Source organism: Podarcis erhardii (genome assembly GCF_964252035.2).
Source record: "Podarcis erhardii genome assembly, chromosome: 6".
Lineage (NCBI taxonomy): Eukaryota > Metazoa > Chordata > Lepidosauria > Squamata > Lacertidae > Podarcis > Podarcis erhardii.
Window position 1 is genome coordinate 17,210,127 of NC_138510.1, and position 18,684 is coordinate 17,228,810.

The 18,684-nt window shown below is 46.5% G+C and overlaps 1 protein-coding gene and 1 long non-coding RNA gene across 2 annotated transcripts in view; both read right to left on the reverse strand.

Annotated features, from left to right (window-relative positions):
• Window positions 1-215: 215 nt before the first annotated feature.
• Window positions 216-8,850, reverse strand: PFDN4 (prefoldin subunit 4). Its single transcript, XM_081868182.1, has 4 exons — window positions 8,667-8,850; window positions 4,162-4,269; window positions 3,382-3,522; window positions 216-607 (listed from the first exon to the last, which is right to left on the reverse strand). Exons 1-4 carry the CDS (start codon window positions 8,688-8,690, stop codon window positions 476-478), a joined length of 405 nt encoding a protein of 134 aa, XP_081724308.1. The 5' UTR covers window positions 8,691-8,850; the 3' UTR covers window positions 216-475.
• Window positions 8,851-14,485: 5,635 nt separating this feature from the next.
• LOC309345188 overlaps window positions 14,486-18,684 on the reverse strand; it is a 28,913-nt gene continuing 24,714 nt past the window's right edge. The window contains exon 3 of the long non-coding RNA XR_014158073.1: window positions 14,486-14,785. This is a non-coding gene — a long non-coding RNA (uncharacterized lncRNA). The remainder of the gene's footprint in view (window positions 14,786-18,684) is intronic.

Here is an 18,684-nt window from a genome sequence, read left to right on the forward strand (position 1 = left end):
CTAAGCTCACAGGCAAGATGACATTTGAGCTGCCTGCCTCCTGGGTCACAGCTCGGTCCCTCTGCTTCTATATTCCCATTACCATTAAATTGAAGGTGTTCAAAGATAATGATTGCCAGAAAGAAGACTGATCATTGAGTCTACAGAGCGATTTCACACCATCCCATTGTTATACTACATTATTTTTGGAAGGACATTTTAAGCACAAGACGCAATAAGTTTGTTTGACTTTTATTATCATTTCAATAAGCCTTTAAGCACCCAACCTTGATAATGCACCTGCGGAATTTGGATTTATTCACTTAACATATATAAATAATGATACATTTGCAAAATAAGAATGCCGTCTTTAAATACATGAAACAGACAAGTGAATGCATTTTTTCTGAAAACGAACAAATATGTGGGGCTTCTCAAAACATTATTGCAAGAGCAGAATAATTAGTACAAAAACAAAATACTATTTCTACAATATTTAATTATCATCTGCCTCAAGATTTATATTGTTGCCGAACTTTGCATAAAGCTGGACTTTGAGGTCTGATAATATTCTCTGGATGGATTCTACTCGTGACTCCAAAGCGCCAATTTCTTCCTGCAGGTTTTTCTGAGAAAAAGAAGAAGAAAAAGTAACAACCCCAAACAAATCATAAAAAACCACAACTGCCTAACATCCAGTTCTCAGAAGAAACCTATAGATTTTCTACAGGACCGGCTATTATAAATGACAAGACACTGTAAACAAGCTTTTTGGAAACACATTAATCAGGCTTAGGGGTTTAGAACATTATTATTTTTGTAAAAATCAGAATCAGAGGAAAAGCTTCCTAATCTGTCCGAGCATAGACTCTAGAGCTTTTTAGAATAAAGCAGAAGAAAGATCTGTACAGCTGCTTGGAAAACAGGATCAGGTTGGATAGAATGGGAAACTATGGCCTAACAAACTCCAGGAGTCTGGCATTAAGGCGTAAGTCAGGAAGGAGAAGGGAAGAAAGTGGTACTCATTACTGATCTAATAAACAACGGTTTATAAGACCAAGACTGATGCATTTCAAGTGATCCTAAATGAAATCTGATGAGCTTCATGAAAATCAGTGTCAGCCAGTTTTGACCACTTTTCTAATTATAACTTTTTTTCAAGATGGGGAGAACATAGCTGGTTGTATCCAGAGTTAATCAAATTGGGGGCTGCAAAAGCTGCCTTCCCCATCCTCTCCGGCTCATGGCAAACCCCAGCCTCCACAAAATTTGGGGGAATTCACCTTCCTGCACCACAGCCCACCTCCATGAGCAGGTCCCCCAGCCCCAGTGGAGTATTTTCAAAGATCAGGAGGCTCGGGGGTGGGGGGGATCAGCTTCCACTAGCATCATTAGGCATGCTTAACTCTGGATCCAATCCAGCGAGTTTTATACTTAAACCAGGAGCATACATATTAATGATAAATAAGAAGGCAAATGTATCAATGTCCCACTGAAAGGTATACATACTGAGGTGTTAAGCACTGGAGTTCAGAGCCACTAAGTTTTTCCAAATCCTGCAAACCTAGTTTTCCATAAGGTGGTAAACCTGTGTATGAACAGTACCACTTTAAACTGCAAATGGGGGCTCCCAATAATGATCTTCCATTTTAAAATATTGCCTCTCCCAGCCTTACCAGGAGATGTCAGGGAAGGAACCCGGGACCTTTTGCATGCAAAACAGATGTTCTAATGTGGAGCTATGTCCCTTCCACCTTTGCAGTGGAGTGATGCATTCAAGATGCCAGCTTAACACCTCAGTGACGACTAGGCTCACAACCTCTAGTATTACTACTGGGGGAAATGGCTAATCAGGTGCCAGGGAACAGGGCTGGCAACCAGTTGGAGGGGCCCTGCCCCATCCACCTCAGCATCTGCCTGCTGGGCCTTTCAGATAGCCTTACCAAGCAGTGGCATGGGTAGGCATCACTGGAGAAAGGAAGATGGCAGGCTGCTGCAGCCTCGCCCCAGCTTGTGGCTTCACTTCACAGCACCAGACTGAGCACTACCAGCCTACTGCCCTAGTGAAAATGCATAAAGAAAAAAGAAAGAGACACCGGCAACCAGTGTCAGCCCAGAGGGCCCTCCAGGGCACATGAGCCCTGGCATTTCACAAGAAGTTGCCATACACTATGACAGACCATTGGCCCATCTACCTTTATGCTGTCAATACTGACTGGTAGCATTTCAGACAGGGCTCTCTCCCAGTTCCTACCTGAAGACGCCAGAGACTGAATCTGAGACCTGCATGCAAAACTGATGCCGTGCTACTGAGCTGTATGCATGTCAGCTTCTGACACCAAGCCCAAATTCCTATAAGGCAGCTCCCCATCTTGCTACATTGGTGGGGCAGTATGGGGGCAAACCGGCCTGCTAATATGGATGCTGTGTGAAGTGAAGGCACGAGTCAGGTGTTGATCATCAGGTGAGCTGTGTGTATGCAAGCTGCCAGCTAGGCCCACAGAAGCTCCTTTTATTGACACAATATGCAAAACCAAGCAGGTACATTTTGGACTGTGACCTTTACACACCTTCCAATCCTGAAATCGAGGGGTGGCACAGGTTATTTTGGCACCTGTTTCCACCGTGTCACTTTCCCCTTGCACAATGTTTATTCGAAAGAGACAAAGGTCACAGATAGGGCATGGCAGACTACTAAGACCGCAAAAGGTTAGACAGAGGGCAAGATGTTCAGACAGCTGTGGCTTTATCTGTGAGGGGTAGTGTGCTCCGCACCCCAAGGTCACGCGTGCAGACAGCTGAGGCTGCCCGCAGGCGGGAGTGTGCTCCACAACCCAGCAATCATTCCTACACTGTGTCTGTCCTATGCAGAAAACCTACACAGCAGAAATGTTTAATACTATAGTATTTAATATTACAGTGGTACCTCGGGTTACATACGTTTCAAGTTAGACTCCACTAACCCAGAAATAGTACCTTGGGTTAAGAACTTTGCTTCAGGATGAGAACAGAAATCGTGCTCTAGCGGCGTGGCGGCAACGGGAGACCCCATTAGCTAATGTGGTGCTTCAGGTTAAGAACAGTTTCAGGTTAAGAATGGACCTCCAGAACAAATTAAGTACTTAACCCGAGGTACCACCCAAGGTATAGTGACAAACAGAAAGAAGAGGAGAGAGAGGGAGAGGGAGAGGGAGAGGGAGAGGGAGAGGGAGAGGGAAAGGGAAAGGGAAAGGGAAAGGGAAAGGGAAAGGGAAAGGGAAAGGGAAAGAGAAAGAGAAAGAGAAAGAGAGAAGACTCTTATCAGGTTTTCATCTGCCAGACTCAATGATGCTTCACACACAAACATTTTTTGCTGCATCACTGAGAGGACCCACAGAAGATCCACAAGGAATAAGCACCAACCTTTGCTTCCTCCAGCATCTCTTCTGTTTCTTCCTGTGGGTGGCTAATGAAGACATCTCCAATTTGATAAGGTATCAGTAGTGAATCGTCGTCAAGCATCATGAGGTCATCACATGCATCTTGCAAGTTCTGAAGCTGTTTCTGTGATCAAGAGATCAGTAACTCTCCCATCCAGTTACTAGTAACATACTAAAAACTGTAACCTACTAATTTTAGCATGCCTGAAGAGTTGTGTACATATATATATGTGCTTCCTAGTGAACACCAGAAAAACATTAATCACAACTTTGATTTTTTGATTTGACTAGTATGCATTTTCAGTTACCCAGTTTGACTTGCCCTGTGCCCATTCATTGTGCTACCAACGTTATATAAACAATGCATTTCCAAAGAAGTGTGGAAAAATATAACATTTCCCACCTCATATCACTGGAAGTTAAATGGGACCTTCTACACCGCTGGGTGTGCTTAGGATTTCATACAGTGAACAGATTCCCATCAGAAGAAGAAGAAGAAGAGTAGTAGTCGTAGTTTGGATTTGATATCCCGCTTTATCACTACCTGAAGGAGTCTCAAAGCAGCTAACATTCTCCTTTCCCTTCCTTCCCCACAACAAACACTCTGTGAGGTGAGTGAGGCTGAGAGACTTCAAAGAAGTGTGACTAGCCCAAGGTCACCCAGCAGCTGCATGTGGAGGAGCAGAGACGCGAACCCGGTTCCCCAGATTACGAGTCTACCACTCTTAACCACTACACCACACTGGCTCTATAGTAAGGGTACCTTTTTATCCTCTATTTCTTCTTTCAGTTCTGTAATTCTGCTGGTGTTTCTTGCAAACTTGTTAATTTTCTGTTGGTCCTCAAAGGTAACATTGACATCTTCTGCTGCCTGGAAAAGACCAGCAGAAACAGGGAGAGCTCAATACACATAACACACAAGACAATCATATGAGTTTTCAATCCAATTATGGAACAGTGTGCTCACCATTAAAGTTTCTGCTTTAGATTAGCTAGTCAACATATCCACATTTTACCAGCATTATTTTCCAAATGATTTCAAACCAGCTGGCTACTATAAACTCAAAAGAAGCAAGACCAGGAAGGAAACAGAAGCAGATTAACAAGGAGCATGAGGACATTTACAGACAAACACCTTGGGACATTAGCATAGACAAAGTGACCATAGGTAACACCTGAGATCACAAAGGAGCCAGTGTAGTATGCTGGCTAGTGTTGTACTAGGTCCTGAGAGACCCAAATTCAAATCCACACTTGGACGTAAAGCTCACTGGGTAGCCTTGGGTCAATCACTGTCTCTCAAACAATAATAATAATAATAATAATAATAATAATAATAATAATTTATTATTTGTACCCCGCCCATCTGGCTGGGTTTCCCCAGCCACTCTGGGCAGCTTCCATAAAAACCAGAAGTACACTAAAATATCACAGATTAAAAACTTCCCTGAACAGGGCTGCCTTAAGATGTCTTCTAAATGTCAGGTAGTTATTTATCGCTTTGACATCTGATGGGAGGGCGTTCCACAAGGCGGGTGCCACTACCGAGAAGGCCCTCTGCCTGGTTCCCTGTAGCTTTGCTTCTCGTAATGAGAGAACCGCCAGAAGGCCCTCGGCGCTGGACCTCAGCGTCCGGGCAGAACGATGGGGGTGGAGACGCTCCTTCAGGTATACTGGGCCGAGGCCGTTTAGGGCTTTAAAGGTCAACAGCAGCACTTTGAATTGTGCTCGGAAACGTACTGGGAGCCAATGTAGGTCTTTCAAGACCGGTGTTATGTGGTCTCGGCGGCTGCCCCCAGTCACCAGTCTAGCTGCCGCATTCTGGATTAGTTGTAGTTTCCGAGTCACCTTCAAAGGTAGCCCCACGTAGAGCGCATTGCAGTAGTCCAAGCGGGAGATAACTAGAGCATGCACCACTCTGGCGAGACAGTCCGCGGGCAGGTAGGGTCTCAGCCTGCGTACCAGGTGGAGTTGGTAGACAGCTGCCCTGGATACAGAATTGACCTGCGCCTCCATGGACAGCTGTGAGTCCAAAATGACTCCCAGGCTGCGCACCTGGTCCTTCAGGGGCACAGTTACCCCATTCAGGAGCAGGGAGTCCTCCACACCAGCCCGCCCCCTGTCCCCCAAAAACAGTACTTCTGTCTTGTCAGGATTCAACCTCAATCCATTAGCCGCCATCCATCCTCCAACCGCCTCCAGGCACTCACACAGGACCTTCACCGCCTTCACTGGTTCTGATTTGAAAGAGAGGTAGAGCTGGGTATCATCTGCATATTGATGGACACCCAGTCCAAACCCCCTGATGATCTCTCCCAGCGGCTTCATATAGATGTTAAAAAGCATGGGGGAGAGGACGGAACCCTGAGGCACCCCACAAGTGAGGGCCCAGGGGTCTGAACACTCATCCCCCCCCACCACTTTCTGAACACGGCCCAGGAGGAAGGAGCGAAACCACTGTATAACAGTGCCCCCAGCTCCCAGCCCCTCTAGACGGTCCAGAAGGATGTTATGGTCGATTGTATCAAAGGCCGCTGAGAGATCCAGCAGAACTAGGAAACAACTCTCACCTTTGTCCCTAGCTCGCCGGAGATCATCAACCAGCGCGACCAAGGCAGTTTCAGTCCCATGATGAGGCCTGAATCCCGATTGGAAGGGATCCAAATGGTCCGCATCCTCCAGGCATGCCTGGAGTTGTTCAGCAACCACGCGCTCAATCACCTTGCCCAAGAATGGAAGATTTGAGACTGGGCGATAGTTGGCCATACTGGCCGGGTCTAAAGATGGTTTTTTAAGAAGCGGTTTGATGACCGCCTCTTTCAGCGGATCTGGGAATGCTCCCTCACAGAGGGAAGCATTCACCACCCCGCAGAGCCCATCGCCCAGCCCTTCCCGGCTTGCTTTTATTAGCCAGGATGGGCAAGGATCCAGGAGACAGGTGGTTGGTTTCACGCGTCCAAGCAGCCTGTCCACATCCTCGGGGGTAATGGATTGAAATCGATTCCATGCAACTTGACCAGACAGAGCTCTAGCACTCTCCCGCCCCAGCCCTGCTCCCACGGTGGTGTCTAGCTCCTTCCGAATATGAGTGATTTTATCTGCAAAAAACTTTGCAAAATCGTTGCAGGAGATCTTGGGGTCTTTACAAAGCCCCGGTGGTAAAGGTGGTTCCGTTAAATTACGAACCACCTGAAAAAGTCTCCTGCTACTATTTTCTGCAGATGCAATAGAGAGTCCAATATGCAATATTGTTGTGGGAGAGAGAACCACATACACTGCCTTGAGCACCTTGGAGATGAATGTAACGTTAGAAGCCGACACAAGTAATAAATGTGAAAAATTAGTCTTGGCTAAGTTAGGCTGCATGGATTTCAAAAGGGACAAAATTAAACTAACTTTGTCTGGATCCAACCGTAGTAAACAGATAAAATAAACAATGCCCTATAGTTTATAATGGGGTGTGTGCATTTTTCTCCCTCAGTGCCCTTTGCATAATTGTGCAGTAATCAAGATGTTCAATGCTGTCACATGTGGATTGAATTGACACGACAGATTTCTATGTATTAACTGCATGTATCAATCGGCTTACCAATGCAAGGATACGTCTTTTCAACTCTTATTTACTGTGAATGGACACTGCTAATAATATAATTAGAACTGTCTATAATTTTCTGCATTGCATGTCTGTCTGATCATACCAAATCCCAACACACACACAAACAAACACACAAAATGTACCCACAACTCAGGAAAACACTTCCTGTATCTGATAAAGTGGACTGTAACCTGCATGCCATAATAAATGTGTTGAGTCTTTTGTTGTTTTGCAGCAAGGAACTAACATAGGTGCCCCTCCAGAAAGCCCTTCAAATGCACAAAACAATCACCACCCAATACTCAACAAGTATGTCCAAAAGGCCAGATTCTTTGTAGGGTGAATACCAGCCTGCTTGTACACTCCAACTTGGGAGCAATTCCTGTTAAATTTATTGAGACTTTCTTCCAAGGAAAAATGCACAGGATGAGGCAGCGAGTCTTACAACAGGATCTGTTTGTATGTACCAAAGAATAGATTTAGCTAAAGCACGTTCAGCAACATTTAGTATCTGGATAGATGGATAAAGGTAAGGTTCTGTACTAAGGCAGGAAGAACCAGCTCCACAAATATATGATGGGAAACAGCTAGAGTGCTAGCAGTACATGTGAAAAGGCCCTAGGGGGCTTTATGGACCACAAGGTTAACATGAGTCAATAGTGTGGTGCAGCAGCAAAAAAAGCTAATGCTATTCTAGGCTGCATATAAGTATAGCGTCCCGATCAAGGGAAGTAATAGAACCACTCTATTCTGACTTGGTCAGACCACACTTGGAATACTGTGACCAATTCTGGGCACCACAATTTAAGAAAGATGTTGACAAGCTGGAACGTTTCCAACTAGTGGCTCCTGTCCAGGTTGGTTAACTGCCTTAATTTAAATGTTGTGAGGGTCCTATGCCCTTTTGAAATGTGTTTTTTTTGGGGGGGGGAGGGGATTGTTTTTATTTTGATTGTGTATTTTGTGGTTTTATATTTTGATTTTATTCTGCGAACCGCCCTGAGATCTCTAGGTATAGGGCGGTATATAAATTAAATCAATCAATAATTTAATAATAAATTGCAGAGGAGGGCAAAAAGACCCTGAAAAACCAAGCCTTATGAGGAACGGTTGAAGGAGCTGGGCATGTTTAGCCTGAAAAAGAGGAGACTGAGAGGAAATACCCATCTTCAGATATCTCAAGGGCTGCCACATGGGAGGCGGGAGCAGGCTTGTTTCCTCCTGCTCCGGAGGGTAGGACTCGAACCCATGGCTTCAGGTTGCAAAAAAAGGGAGATTCCGACTCAAACATCAGGAAAAACTTTCTGGTAGGAAGAGCTGTTCAGCAGTGGAACCGTCTCCTTCAGGAGGTGGCGGACTCTCCTTCCTTGGAGGTTTGTAAGCAGAGGTTGGGTGGCCATGGATGCTTTAGCTGAGATTCCCGCCTCGTAGGGGGTTGGGCTAGATGACCCCCGGGTGTCCCCTCCGACTCTAAGCTTTTATGGTTCTGTTTGGCCTCGGGCCAAAGATCGTTATTTTGGGGGGAGAGCGAGGCTGAGTCCCGAGGCTTCCCGGTCCCGCCGCCTCGCCTGGCCCCCTCGGCCTCCCTTCACAAGGCAAAGGCCACAACCGGAGGCGCCTCCGTAGCCGCCACAACCTCTCCCTCCCCGGCCTCCCTTCAGCAGCTCACTCACCGCTTTCTTCATGGTGGCCGCCATCTTGGGGACTGAACTACGTCCTCTCCTCTGGAGGGGGAGACAGCTCCCCCACTCGGATCTCCTCCAACCCGGTTTTTGTTTTGTTTCTCTCCGCTGAGGAAAAATTAAAACATACCCCGGGGTTATTTTGTTTCCTCGAAGGGAATTTCGCTCCCTCCCCTCAAGCTTATCAGAGGGTACCACCCCCCTCTCTGCGGCAAATGTTGGTATCGCCCGGCTTCAAAGGAGAGGCGGAGGGAGGAGGCGAATGCCGGTTGGCCGGCAAAAATCGGAGAGGGAAAGCGCATGCGCCCAATAGGTCCGGTTGCCGCGCGCGGCGAGAGCCAGCAGGTGGCAGAGCGGACACGGGGAAGGGTTTGGGATTTTGCAGGTTGGCGCGGGAATCTGCCGCGCTCCAGATGTTGCTCCCAGCATCCCTGACCTAGGGGTTGATGGGACTTGGTGGTCCCGCAGCATCCGCCCCACTTGGGAGAGATCTATTTCTGATTTAAATTAAATTTCTAGATGTGCATATGCTGGAGGAGACTCTCGAGAGTCCCATGGACTGCAAAAAGATCAAATCTATGCATTCTTAAGGAAATCAGCCCTGAGTGCTCACTGGAAGGACAAATCCTGAAGCTGAGGCACCAATACTTTGGCCACCTCATGAGAAGAGAAGACTCCCTGGAAAAGACCCTGATGCTGGGAAAGGTGGAGGGCACAAGGAGAAGGGGACGACAGAGGACGAGATGGCTGGACAGTGTTCTCGAAGCTACCAGCATGAGTTTGACCAAACTGTGGGAGGCAGTGGAAGACAGGAGTGCCTGGCGTGCTCTGGTCCATGGGGTCACGAAGAGTCGGACACGACTAAACGACTAAACAACAACAACAAACATGTCCATCTAAATTAACGTCACCGTGTAGCATGCACAACACTTTTTGTGCAACACTTGTATGTCTTCTCGCATCCTCTGTGTTGGTGGCGAAAATCTTTCTTTTTTGGGGTGGCGGTGTGCCACAGACACATTGTTTATTTTATTTATTCACTGTATTCTATTCATAATACATCAGTGGTCTGTGATAGCTAGCCGAGATTGAAGTCATTGAACTCAGCAGGCCTTTATTATTTAAAAAAAACAAACAATCATGCACAAGTTTGAGCTATGAATCAATAAAAAATGCAGAATCACAATACTAAAACAGGCTACAGAGCAGTGCAATTATAGGGAGAGAAAAGGTTTGTTAAGCAAAAGATAAAAACACTACTGTTCCCTATAGGTGAGAATGCAACAAGAGATCTATGTAGCTGAAGTGAAGCCACTTGCTTCAATGGTGGGAACTTCCAGATTTCCTGACTTGCTTATACGTAGAAAAAAATCCCTAGTTGTTTCCTTTTTGCTGTAGAGATCTGCAAGTTGCAACCTGGCCCTCTGTCCCCTCTGAAGATATTACAGTGGTACCTCAGGTTAAGTACTTAATTCGTTCCGGAGGTCCGTACTTAATCTGAAGCTGTTCTTAACCTGAAGACCACTTTAGCTAATGGGGCCTCCTGCTGCTGCCGCGCCGCTGGAGCACGATTTCTGTCCTCATCCTGAAGCAAAGTTCTTAACCTGAAGCACTATTTCTGGGTCAGCGGAGTCTGTAACCTGAAGCGTATGTAACCTGAAGTGTATGTAACTTGAGGTACCACTGTAATTAAACATAACAATTGTCTTTATATAATAATGAATGGTGCTCCCTCCACAATTTTCGTGGGGGTAATAACTCTCTGATCCACCTTCGACATTCACTTTACCAACTAGTTCTGTATTCTATAATACAAGAAAAAAATCACGTCAAGCAATAACATTTCACAAAGGCAGCTGCGAGAGACATGTTGTGCCACCAAGCCATGTTTTCCTCTCATATGAGCCTCAAGCTTTAGGGGAGCGGGAGGGGAGACAAGGTGTGGCTCTGGCTGTGCTGGATGAGCTCACAGCCTTGGCACGGACTATAGAGCAAATTGGGGAGATCAAAGCATTCTTTAGCAGCAGCATTTCCCTTAACTTGGATGGAGTCCAGATATCTGCACCCCTTTGGCATCGCATACCTTTGCTGGCTACCTCTTTTAGACTCAGTGCCAATGCCCAAATAAACACTGTGGGTAGAGACCATGAAACACATGCAGCTGGCTCCTTAATACTCATAAGGAGAGCTCTGCTGGATCACACCGAAGGCCCATCCAGTCCAGTATCCTGTTCTTACAATGGCCAACCAGATGTCTGCAGGAAGCCCATAGGTATGGACCCAAGTGCAGCAGGGTTTTTCCACCTGTGATTTCAAGAAACTGACATTTAGAAGTGTACTGCCTCCAACAGCAAGCTCTGGTGTTGAGGATCTGGTTTATACTTTTCCGGTTTGTCAGGAAACAAGGTCTTTGCAAAATTGATGAAGATAATGAATTCCATGACTAGGAAACATTCCATGGATGGGGATTCACTGTCCGAAATAATTCCATTTCAAAGAGAGACTGGGCGTATTTCTTTGGCTTCATTATGCCCACACGTTCACCCAGGAGGGCGACGCCTGGGAAAATATAAACAGTTGCTCCACCAGAGAACTTTGTGTTCTCCCAGCCTCAGTGATGTGGAAAGAAAATGGGCCAGCAATTTGATCAGAGTTGCAGAACCAGTATTTTGCCTCATTTTGATAATTTTGTGTTATGTTGAATTACACTGGCTTTTAGTAATGTTTTGAAACAACTGGGTTTTTTTAGAGATTCTTGCGGCATCTTTTCGTATAATCTTCCGTTGTACTTTATAATGTGTTCCACATGCGACATGTAAACCAATTTAGGAAGATTTTTTTTTCTTGAAAAGCCATATGCAAATGCATTTGAATAAGCAAGGTAGTGGCAGCTATGGAACTCGGTAGGATTTACTCATGGTAGGGCACCTGCCCTCATATGTAGAAGACCCCTGGTTCAGTCCCTGGCACCTCAAGGTACAGACCCCCTGCATGAAACCCTGGAAAACTGCTGCCGGTCAGCTAGACAATACTGAGATAGATGGTCTGCTTCCATATAAAGCAGCTTCCTATGTTCCTAATACACTGTGATACTGTGATGCTGTTCTTTTAGGTAAAGGGACCCCTGACCAGTCGTGACCGACTCTGGGGTTGCGGCACTCATCTCGCTTTATTGGCCGAGGGAGCCGGCGTACAGCTTCCAGGTCATGTGGCCAGCATGACTAAGCTGCTTCTGGCGAACCAGAGCAGCGCACGGAAATGCCATTTACCTTCCCACCTGAGCGGTACCTATTTATCTACTTGCACTTTGACGTGCTTTCGAACTGCTAGGTTGGCAGGAGCAGGGACCAAGCAATGGGAGATCACCCCGTCATGGGGATTCGAACCGCCAACCTTGTGATCGGCAAGTCCTAGGCTCAGTGGTTTAACCCACAACGCCACCCACGTCCCTGTTCTTTTACACAATAGCAATAACTGCCTTTTTGAAAGTGCTTCTAACATTCTAACCACCAGGCCACACCAGCTGGTCACGAATAGGGAACAGCCGGAGCTTATTAAGTCCAGGAGAATTGCAAAGGGAGAGCAGAAAAACAGGTTGCTGAGTCCAACAGCTGGTCCTGCTTTGACTTTTCCAAGGTGACTTTCTGCCCTCTGACGCTGACATGTGTTACAAAAGAGCAGCATGGCCAGGCTTCTTTGTAGGTGGCCTGGTGAACATTGTTCTCCGTTTTCCCCAACAGGAAACCCCACATACCATTGTGGCTAGAGTCTTATTGCGCTTGGAGCAGGAACACCAGAGGGTCAAACCAAAGGGCCAGAGTAAAATGTGAAGATTAATGTGTAGGCAAACAGGAAAGCTTCCACACTGCACAACAGAGGAATCCAAAGCAGCAGTTGCACTAGTGGAAATTCATTGCTCAGCAGATCCCACCATCTGTTGTGCAACAAAATTGCCAGCAAGCTGTGCAAAAATATTTCACCAGCAGGACAAGCTGGTGGCTTTATCGTACTGCTACCTTGGCTACAACCCCGTGTTTCACTGGTACTGTGCCAAAACTTGTACAGTGGTACCTCGGGTTACATACGCTTCAGGTTACAGACTCCGCTAACCCAGAAATGGTACCTCAGGTTAAGAACTGTGCTTCAGGATGAGAACAGAAATCATGCAGCGGCAGCAGGAGGCCACATTAGCTAAAGTGGTGCTTCAGGTTAAGAACAGTTTCAGTTTAAGAACGGACCTCCAGAATGAATTAAGTACTTAACCCGAGGTACCCCTGTACAGCGGTACCTCGGGTTACAGATGCTTGAGGTTACAGACTCTGCTAGCCCAGAAATAGTACCTCGGATTAAGAACTTTGCCTCAGGATGAGAACAGAAATTGCGCGGTGGCGGCGCAGCAGCAGGAGTGGAAGGCCCCATTAGCTAAAGTGATACCTCAGGTTAAGAACAGTTTCAGGTTAAGAACGGACCTACAGAACAAATTGAGTTCTTAACCCGAGGTACCACTGTATTCCAATTTCTTGAAAGTGTTTTTCCCCTAAGAAAAAGGATTCCATTTTTCTCTCTCCTTCTCAGGGCACTTAAGAATATCTTTGGAATGTATGTGGGTGCAGACTTTCCAGATTCCCTTCTTCTTGTTGGCTCTTCCTGGTGTGTGGGTGTGTGTGTGTGTGTGTGTGTGTGTGTGTGTGTGTTTCCTTCCAGTAAACATTTCCCCTACACTCTGCAGCCTCCCTGGCTGCTGATACTTCCAAATGCCCTCCCAGTTTAATTGAGAAGCGGGCACCCAGGAAGGCTGCAGAGTGCAGGTAGAACAATTTGTAGCATTAGTGAAATCACATCCATAGGCATTCCTCAACCACGTGAGGATATTTCTCTCCTTCGGTAACATTCTAATGCAATTTCACTAACTGATGAAATATGGTCTAAACTTAAATATAGGAGGGTTGGGGTTTTTTTGGCAAATGACTACAATTCACACCTCTGATATACTTAATAGTTTTTTTTAAAAAAACAACAATGTTTTTGCAGAGGTGAGTGAGTTGCTTCCTCTTCTCCAAAGGGAATTACCCTAGGTGGGTTCTTTCTCCCAGAGACCCAATGACTTCCACATATGAATAATCCCTGCTATGTCTGAGTCAAAAAGAATTTCAGATAAAAGTGAGGGGGGGAGGAGAGAGTTTGTTGTGAAGGCTAGGATGGCTTTACAGCTTGACAAAGAACTCTTTCCTCCGCATGCACAGGCAAGACGGGTCCTGGGTACGTGTTGCTGAGACGGAGACTTATTTTAACTCCCTGGCCTTTAAAAGTGAAAGCCGTGTCCTTGGCACAATCAGATGAACTCTCTGAACTTGCTGTCCTTTACTGCAAATAGGCGACTGGCTGCTTTGAAGTTGTGTGGGATGCCTTCCTGGTTTTTCTGCTTCTTTCCACAAATGTGAATAATGTCATGCTTGCATAACAATAGAATCATCACAATGGCAACACCACAAAATCCAATACAATCAAGGGTCCCTTAAGAAGGCCAATGCAGCTGCATTTCATAGTTGGTGTTGCTCATGCATTCTTCCTAAGTCATCCGTACAGCTAACCTCCTTAAGGATATATGCTTATGGAGGAATTTCTATATATTTCATAGACAACTGAAGGCAGCCCTGTTTCAGGAAGCTTTTAATGCTTGATTCACACACACACACACACACACACACACACACACACCACGCACTAGTTTTGTTGGAAGCCACCCAGAGTGGCTGGGGCAGTGCAGTAAGATGCATGTTGTTGTTTAGTTGTTTAGTTGTGTTCGACTCTTCGTGACCCCATGGACCAGAGCACGCCAGACACTCCTGTCTTCTACTGCCTCCCGCAGTTTGGTCAAACTCATGCTGGTAGCTTCGAGAACACTGTCCAACCATCTCGTCCTCTGTTGTCCCCTTCTCCTTGTGCCCTCCATCTTTCCCAACATCAGGGTCTTTTCCAGGGAGTCTTCTCTTCTCATGAGGTGGCCAAAGTATTGGAGCCTCAGCATCAGGATCTGTCCTTCCAGTGAGCACTCAGGGCTGATTTCCTTAAGAATGGAGAGGTTTGATCTTCTTGCAGTCCATGGGACTCTCAAGAGTCTCCTCCAGCACCATAATTCAAAAGCATCAATTCTTCGGTGATCAGCCTTCTTGATAGTCCAGCTCTCACTTCCATACAGATGGGACTGCATACTCTATGCAGTCAGATGCATAGAGTATTATTAGTAATAATAATAATAATAATAATAGTAATAAATTTTATTTATATCCCGCCCTCCCCAGCCAAAGCTGGGCTCAGGGCGGCTAACAACACTAAAACAGTATTATCATTATCATTATCAGTGTTAGAGAAAGAACAATTATTTGTTTACCACCACCCTTCAATCATATTCTGAAATGACAGAAGGGTATTTTCTAAGCCAGCTTCCTGATTATGGATTTGAGACTAGCACCCAAAGGTGCTGAGACTAGCCCCAGGGCCCATTTAGATTGGCGTTTTATTGCAGGTGTATTCTGCAACATGTTCTTGATACGGTAGCAGTGGATTCATGGTGGATTTATTCTGCTTTAGTTTTGTTCTGCAATGTTTCTCCAGCGCTACCACGTTATTGCTGCCCAGAGGGGTCATATAGCACAACTAAAATGGGACAAAAATAAACCAGGACATTTCCAGCATGATGTGAAGGAATTTGAGCAGGAAGTTGCAGGCTACTCACTGATTGGAAAGGAAGCAGTGTGACCACCCCGAACCTTTTGCAAGTGCAAACCGTATTGACAGCAGAATTGCATCATGGACACAAATAATCATGAATGCGTAACAAAGACCCCCCCCACACACACATTCCATATCCCAGAGCTGATGACTAGTAGTTGAATCAGGCTCCATCTGCACTATACATTTAAGGCAGTATTAGAGGTAAAGGTAAAGGGACCCCTGACCATTAGGTCCAGTCGTGGCCGACTCTGGGGTTGTGGTGCTCATCTCACTTTACTGCCAGTCATGTGGCCAGCATGACTAAGCTGCTTCTGGTGAACCAGAGCAGCGCACGGAAATGCCATTTAGCTTCCTGCCGGAGTGGTACCTATTTATCATACTTGCACTTTGACGTGCTTTCAAACTGCTAGGTTGGCAGGAGCTGGGACCAAACAACGGGAGCTCACCCTGTCGTGGGGATTCGATCCGCCAACCTTCTGATCAGCAAGTCCTAGGCTCAGTGGTTTAACCTACAGCACCACCTGCGTCCCTAAAGCAGTATTATACCACTTTAAACATTATGGCATCCCCCCAAAAATTCTGGGAACTGTAATTTGTCAAGGCTGCTGAGAGTTGCTGGGAAACCATTCCCAGAGTCCTCTGGGGAAAAGGATTCAACTTTGGGAATGGTAGCTCTGTGGGGGGAGCAGGGGGAATCTCCTACCAACTTTTAGTGCCCTGTCACAAGTTACAGTTCCCAGAATTCTTTGGGAGAAGCCATGATGTTTGAAGTGGCGTGACACTGCTTTAAATGTATGGTGTGAATGTGGCCAATGTTATCGCATTATCGGTGAATAGAGGGACACTCTTTTTTTAAAATAGAGGGACACTCTTGCAGGACAAAAAAAGAAAGAAAAGAAAACCCCAAAACATTTGTGGTATGAAAATTTACAGGATTTCTGCAGGAAGGAATTGGGCATGCACTGATTAGAAATGAAGCAGTACATGTGTTTTGAAATCTTTGCAGCTGCAAACAGTATTGAAAGGAAGATCACATAGAGCTGCGCCATCATGAACACAAATCATCACGTGGGCATAATTTAACAAAAGATCTTTGAGCGGGTGGGGGAGGGGGCCTTGTCTGTTCTTTCAGTATTGACCCTACTAGAGTAACTAGAAATGTATCGCCTTCCCTTTGCAAAGTCCCCCCCCCATCTTTTCCTTCTTATTTCATCACTTAAGCAAACTCCCTGGGGCTTGAGCGGGAGACCGAATGCTGGTAAGGGCTTCTGATGTGCTCTAATTGGAGGCCGGGCCCTCTGAAGGGATAAGTGGTGCAATCATTCCCCCCCCCCCGTCCCCCCACCCCACCCTGTGGCAATATGTGCACTCCCTAATCCAAACCATTCCTGAGGAGGGAGAATTGCAGCTGGGCTGGGAATGGAAAAGACAGGCAGGATCCAAGGCAAAGAGTCTGTCCAAGGAGCCTCCTCGGGCCGACTCATCTAATCTTTAACATCAATGCTCAAGAATGGAGATATCTAACCTGGTTTTTAGAGGGCGCAGAGTTCAATCAACTGTGGCCCTAGAGTTTGAATTAACTGTCATTGAGACTGCAGGAAGATGGAGAGAGAGAGAGAGAGAGAGAGAGAGAGAGAGAGAGAGAGAGAGAGAGACTTCTGCAGCAATTCCAAAAGTTGGGGAAGAGGCATTTCAAAATGACTGATCCATTGATAAAGCTTTAGAGCAGACCTTGGCTGAAAGCATACAGGTGGGAGAGACAGGCTGGCAGAGATAACAAAGAGACAGAAATCTGGGTGGACGAGGAGTATTGAAGATCATGACTCCAGTAACCGAAACCTGAGTAACAGAACCAAGTGGAGAGACTTGCACTCTTCCCTGCAACTTGCCCAGAGGAGACTGGTATGTGAGCCCACACAGAACTCAGTAAAGAACTAATCTAAAGCCTGCAAGTGCTTTGTCACAATGAAACGTGGTGGTCATGGTGCTTTAGGGATTCATGGAGTGATTTTTGGACAAGCAAGCAAGCACGCCTGGATTTTGCAGATGAGCCTGGCTCAGGAACAGACCCACTGGAAATGGGAGTTTGGGCTCAATATAGACCTAGCCTGGATGGATTTTTCAGCAAAAGCAGGTGTTATCAATTGGACCTTTTAAGCAGGAACGTGTGACTGGGCCAGTGGCGTAGCGTGGGGGGTGCAGGGGGTGCCGGCCGCACCGGGCACAACATCTGGGGGTTGGGGTTAGGGGACGCAAATCCACGGGTTAGGGGGCGCAAATTACTTGCCTTGCCCCGGGTGCTGACAACCCACGCTACGCCACTGGACTGGGCTGGCTGGTTGCCAGATCCACCCCCCCCCATCCCCAGTTACTATAAATATCTTGCTAATTTATCCTGCCTGCCTGAAGGCCTTCCCCTAGGACCCGCTGCTCGATTCTTTTTTACACTACCTGTCTGCTATTTTAATCTTGAAAGCGGTAATTAAAAGTCTGGCGACAGCTTGTGTACCATCTCTTTTAAATGGCTAGTGAATTTGGAAGGAGGATTTCCCAGAGATGTTGTTCCTCCTTGACAGTGGCAAGGCACACAGCGGTGGCAAAGCAGATGGTGGCGACAAGATCAAGGTGGCAGTGCCAGGTGGCAGTGGCAGATCAAGGCAGCCTCAAGTGGCAAAACGGGACAAGCCACCCCTGGGTGAAGAAGACACCTAGATGCCCTCATAAGAGCAAAATCCATACAAAGTGTGGGCAGTTCAAAATGCTGTTGCTTGCTGTTGCTTGCTATGCCAACAGAGTTACAAAGGCAAGCAATAAATAGATTTTATACAAATAAATAAATAGTGGCCTTGGTCAGCATTTGATTTCTAGTAATATTAATGGACGCGGGTGGCGCTGTGGCTTAAACCACAGAGCCTAGGACTTGCCGATCGGCGGTTTGAATCCCCATGACGGGGCGAGCTCCCATTGCTCGGTCCCTGCTCCTGCCAACCTAGCAGTTCGAAAGCATGTCAAAGTGCAAGTAGATAAATAGGTACCACTCCGGCGGGAAGGTAAAGGACATTTCCGTGCGCTGCTCTGGTTCTCCAGAAGCGGCTTAGTCATGCTGGCCACATGACTCGGAAGCTGTATGCTGGCAGTAAAGTGAGATGAGCACCACAACCCCAGAGTCAGCCACGACTGGACCTAATGGTCAGGGGTCCCTTTACCTTTAATATTAATGTTCAATCTGAAGTCCATCTAGAATCATAGAAATGTAGAGTTGGAAAGGACCCTG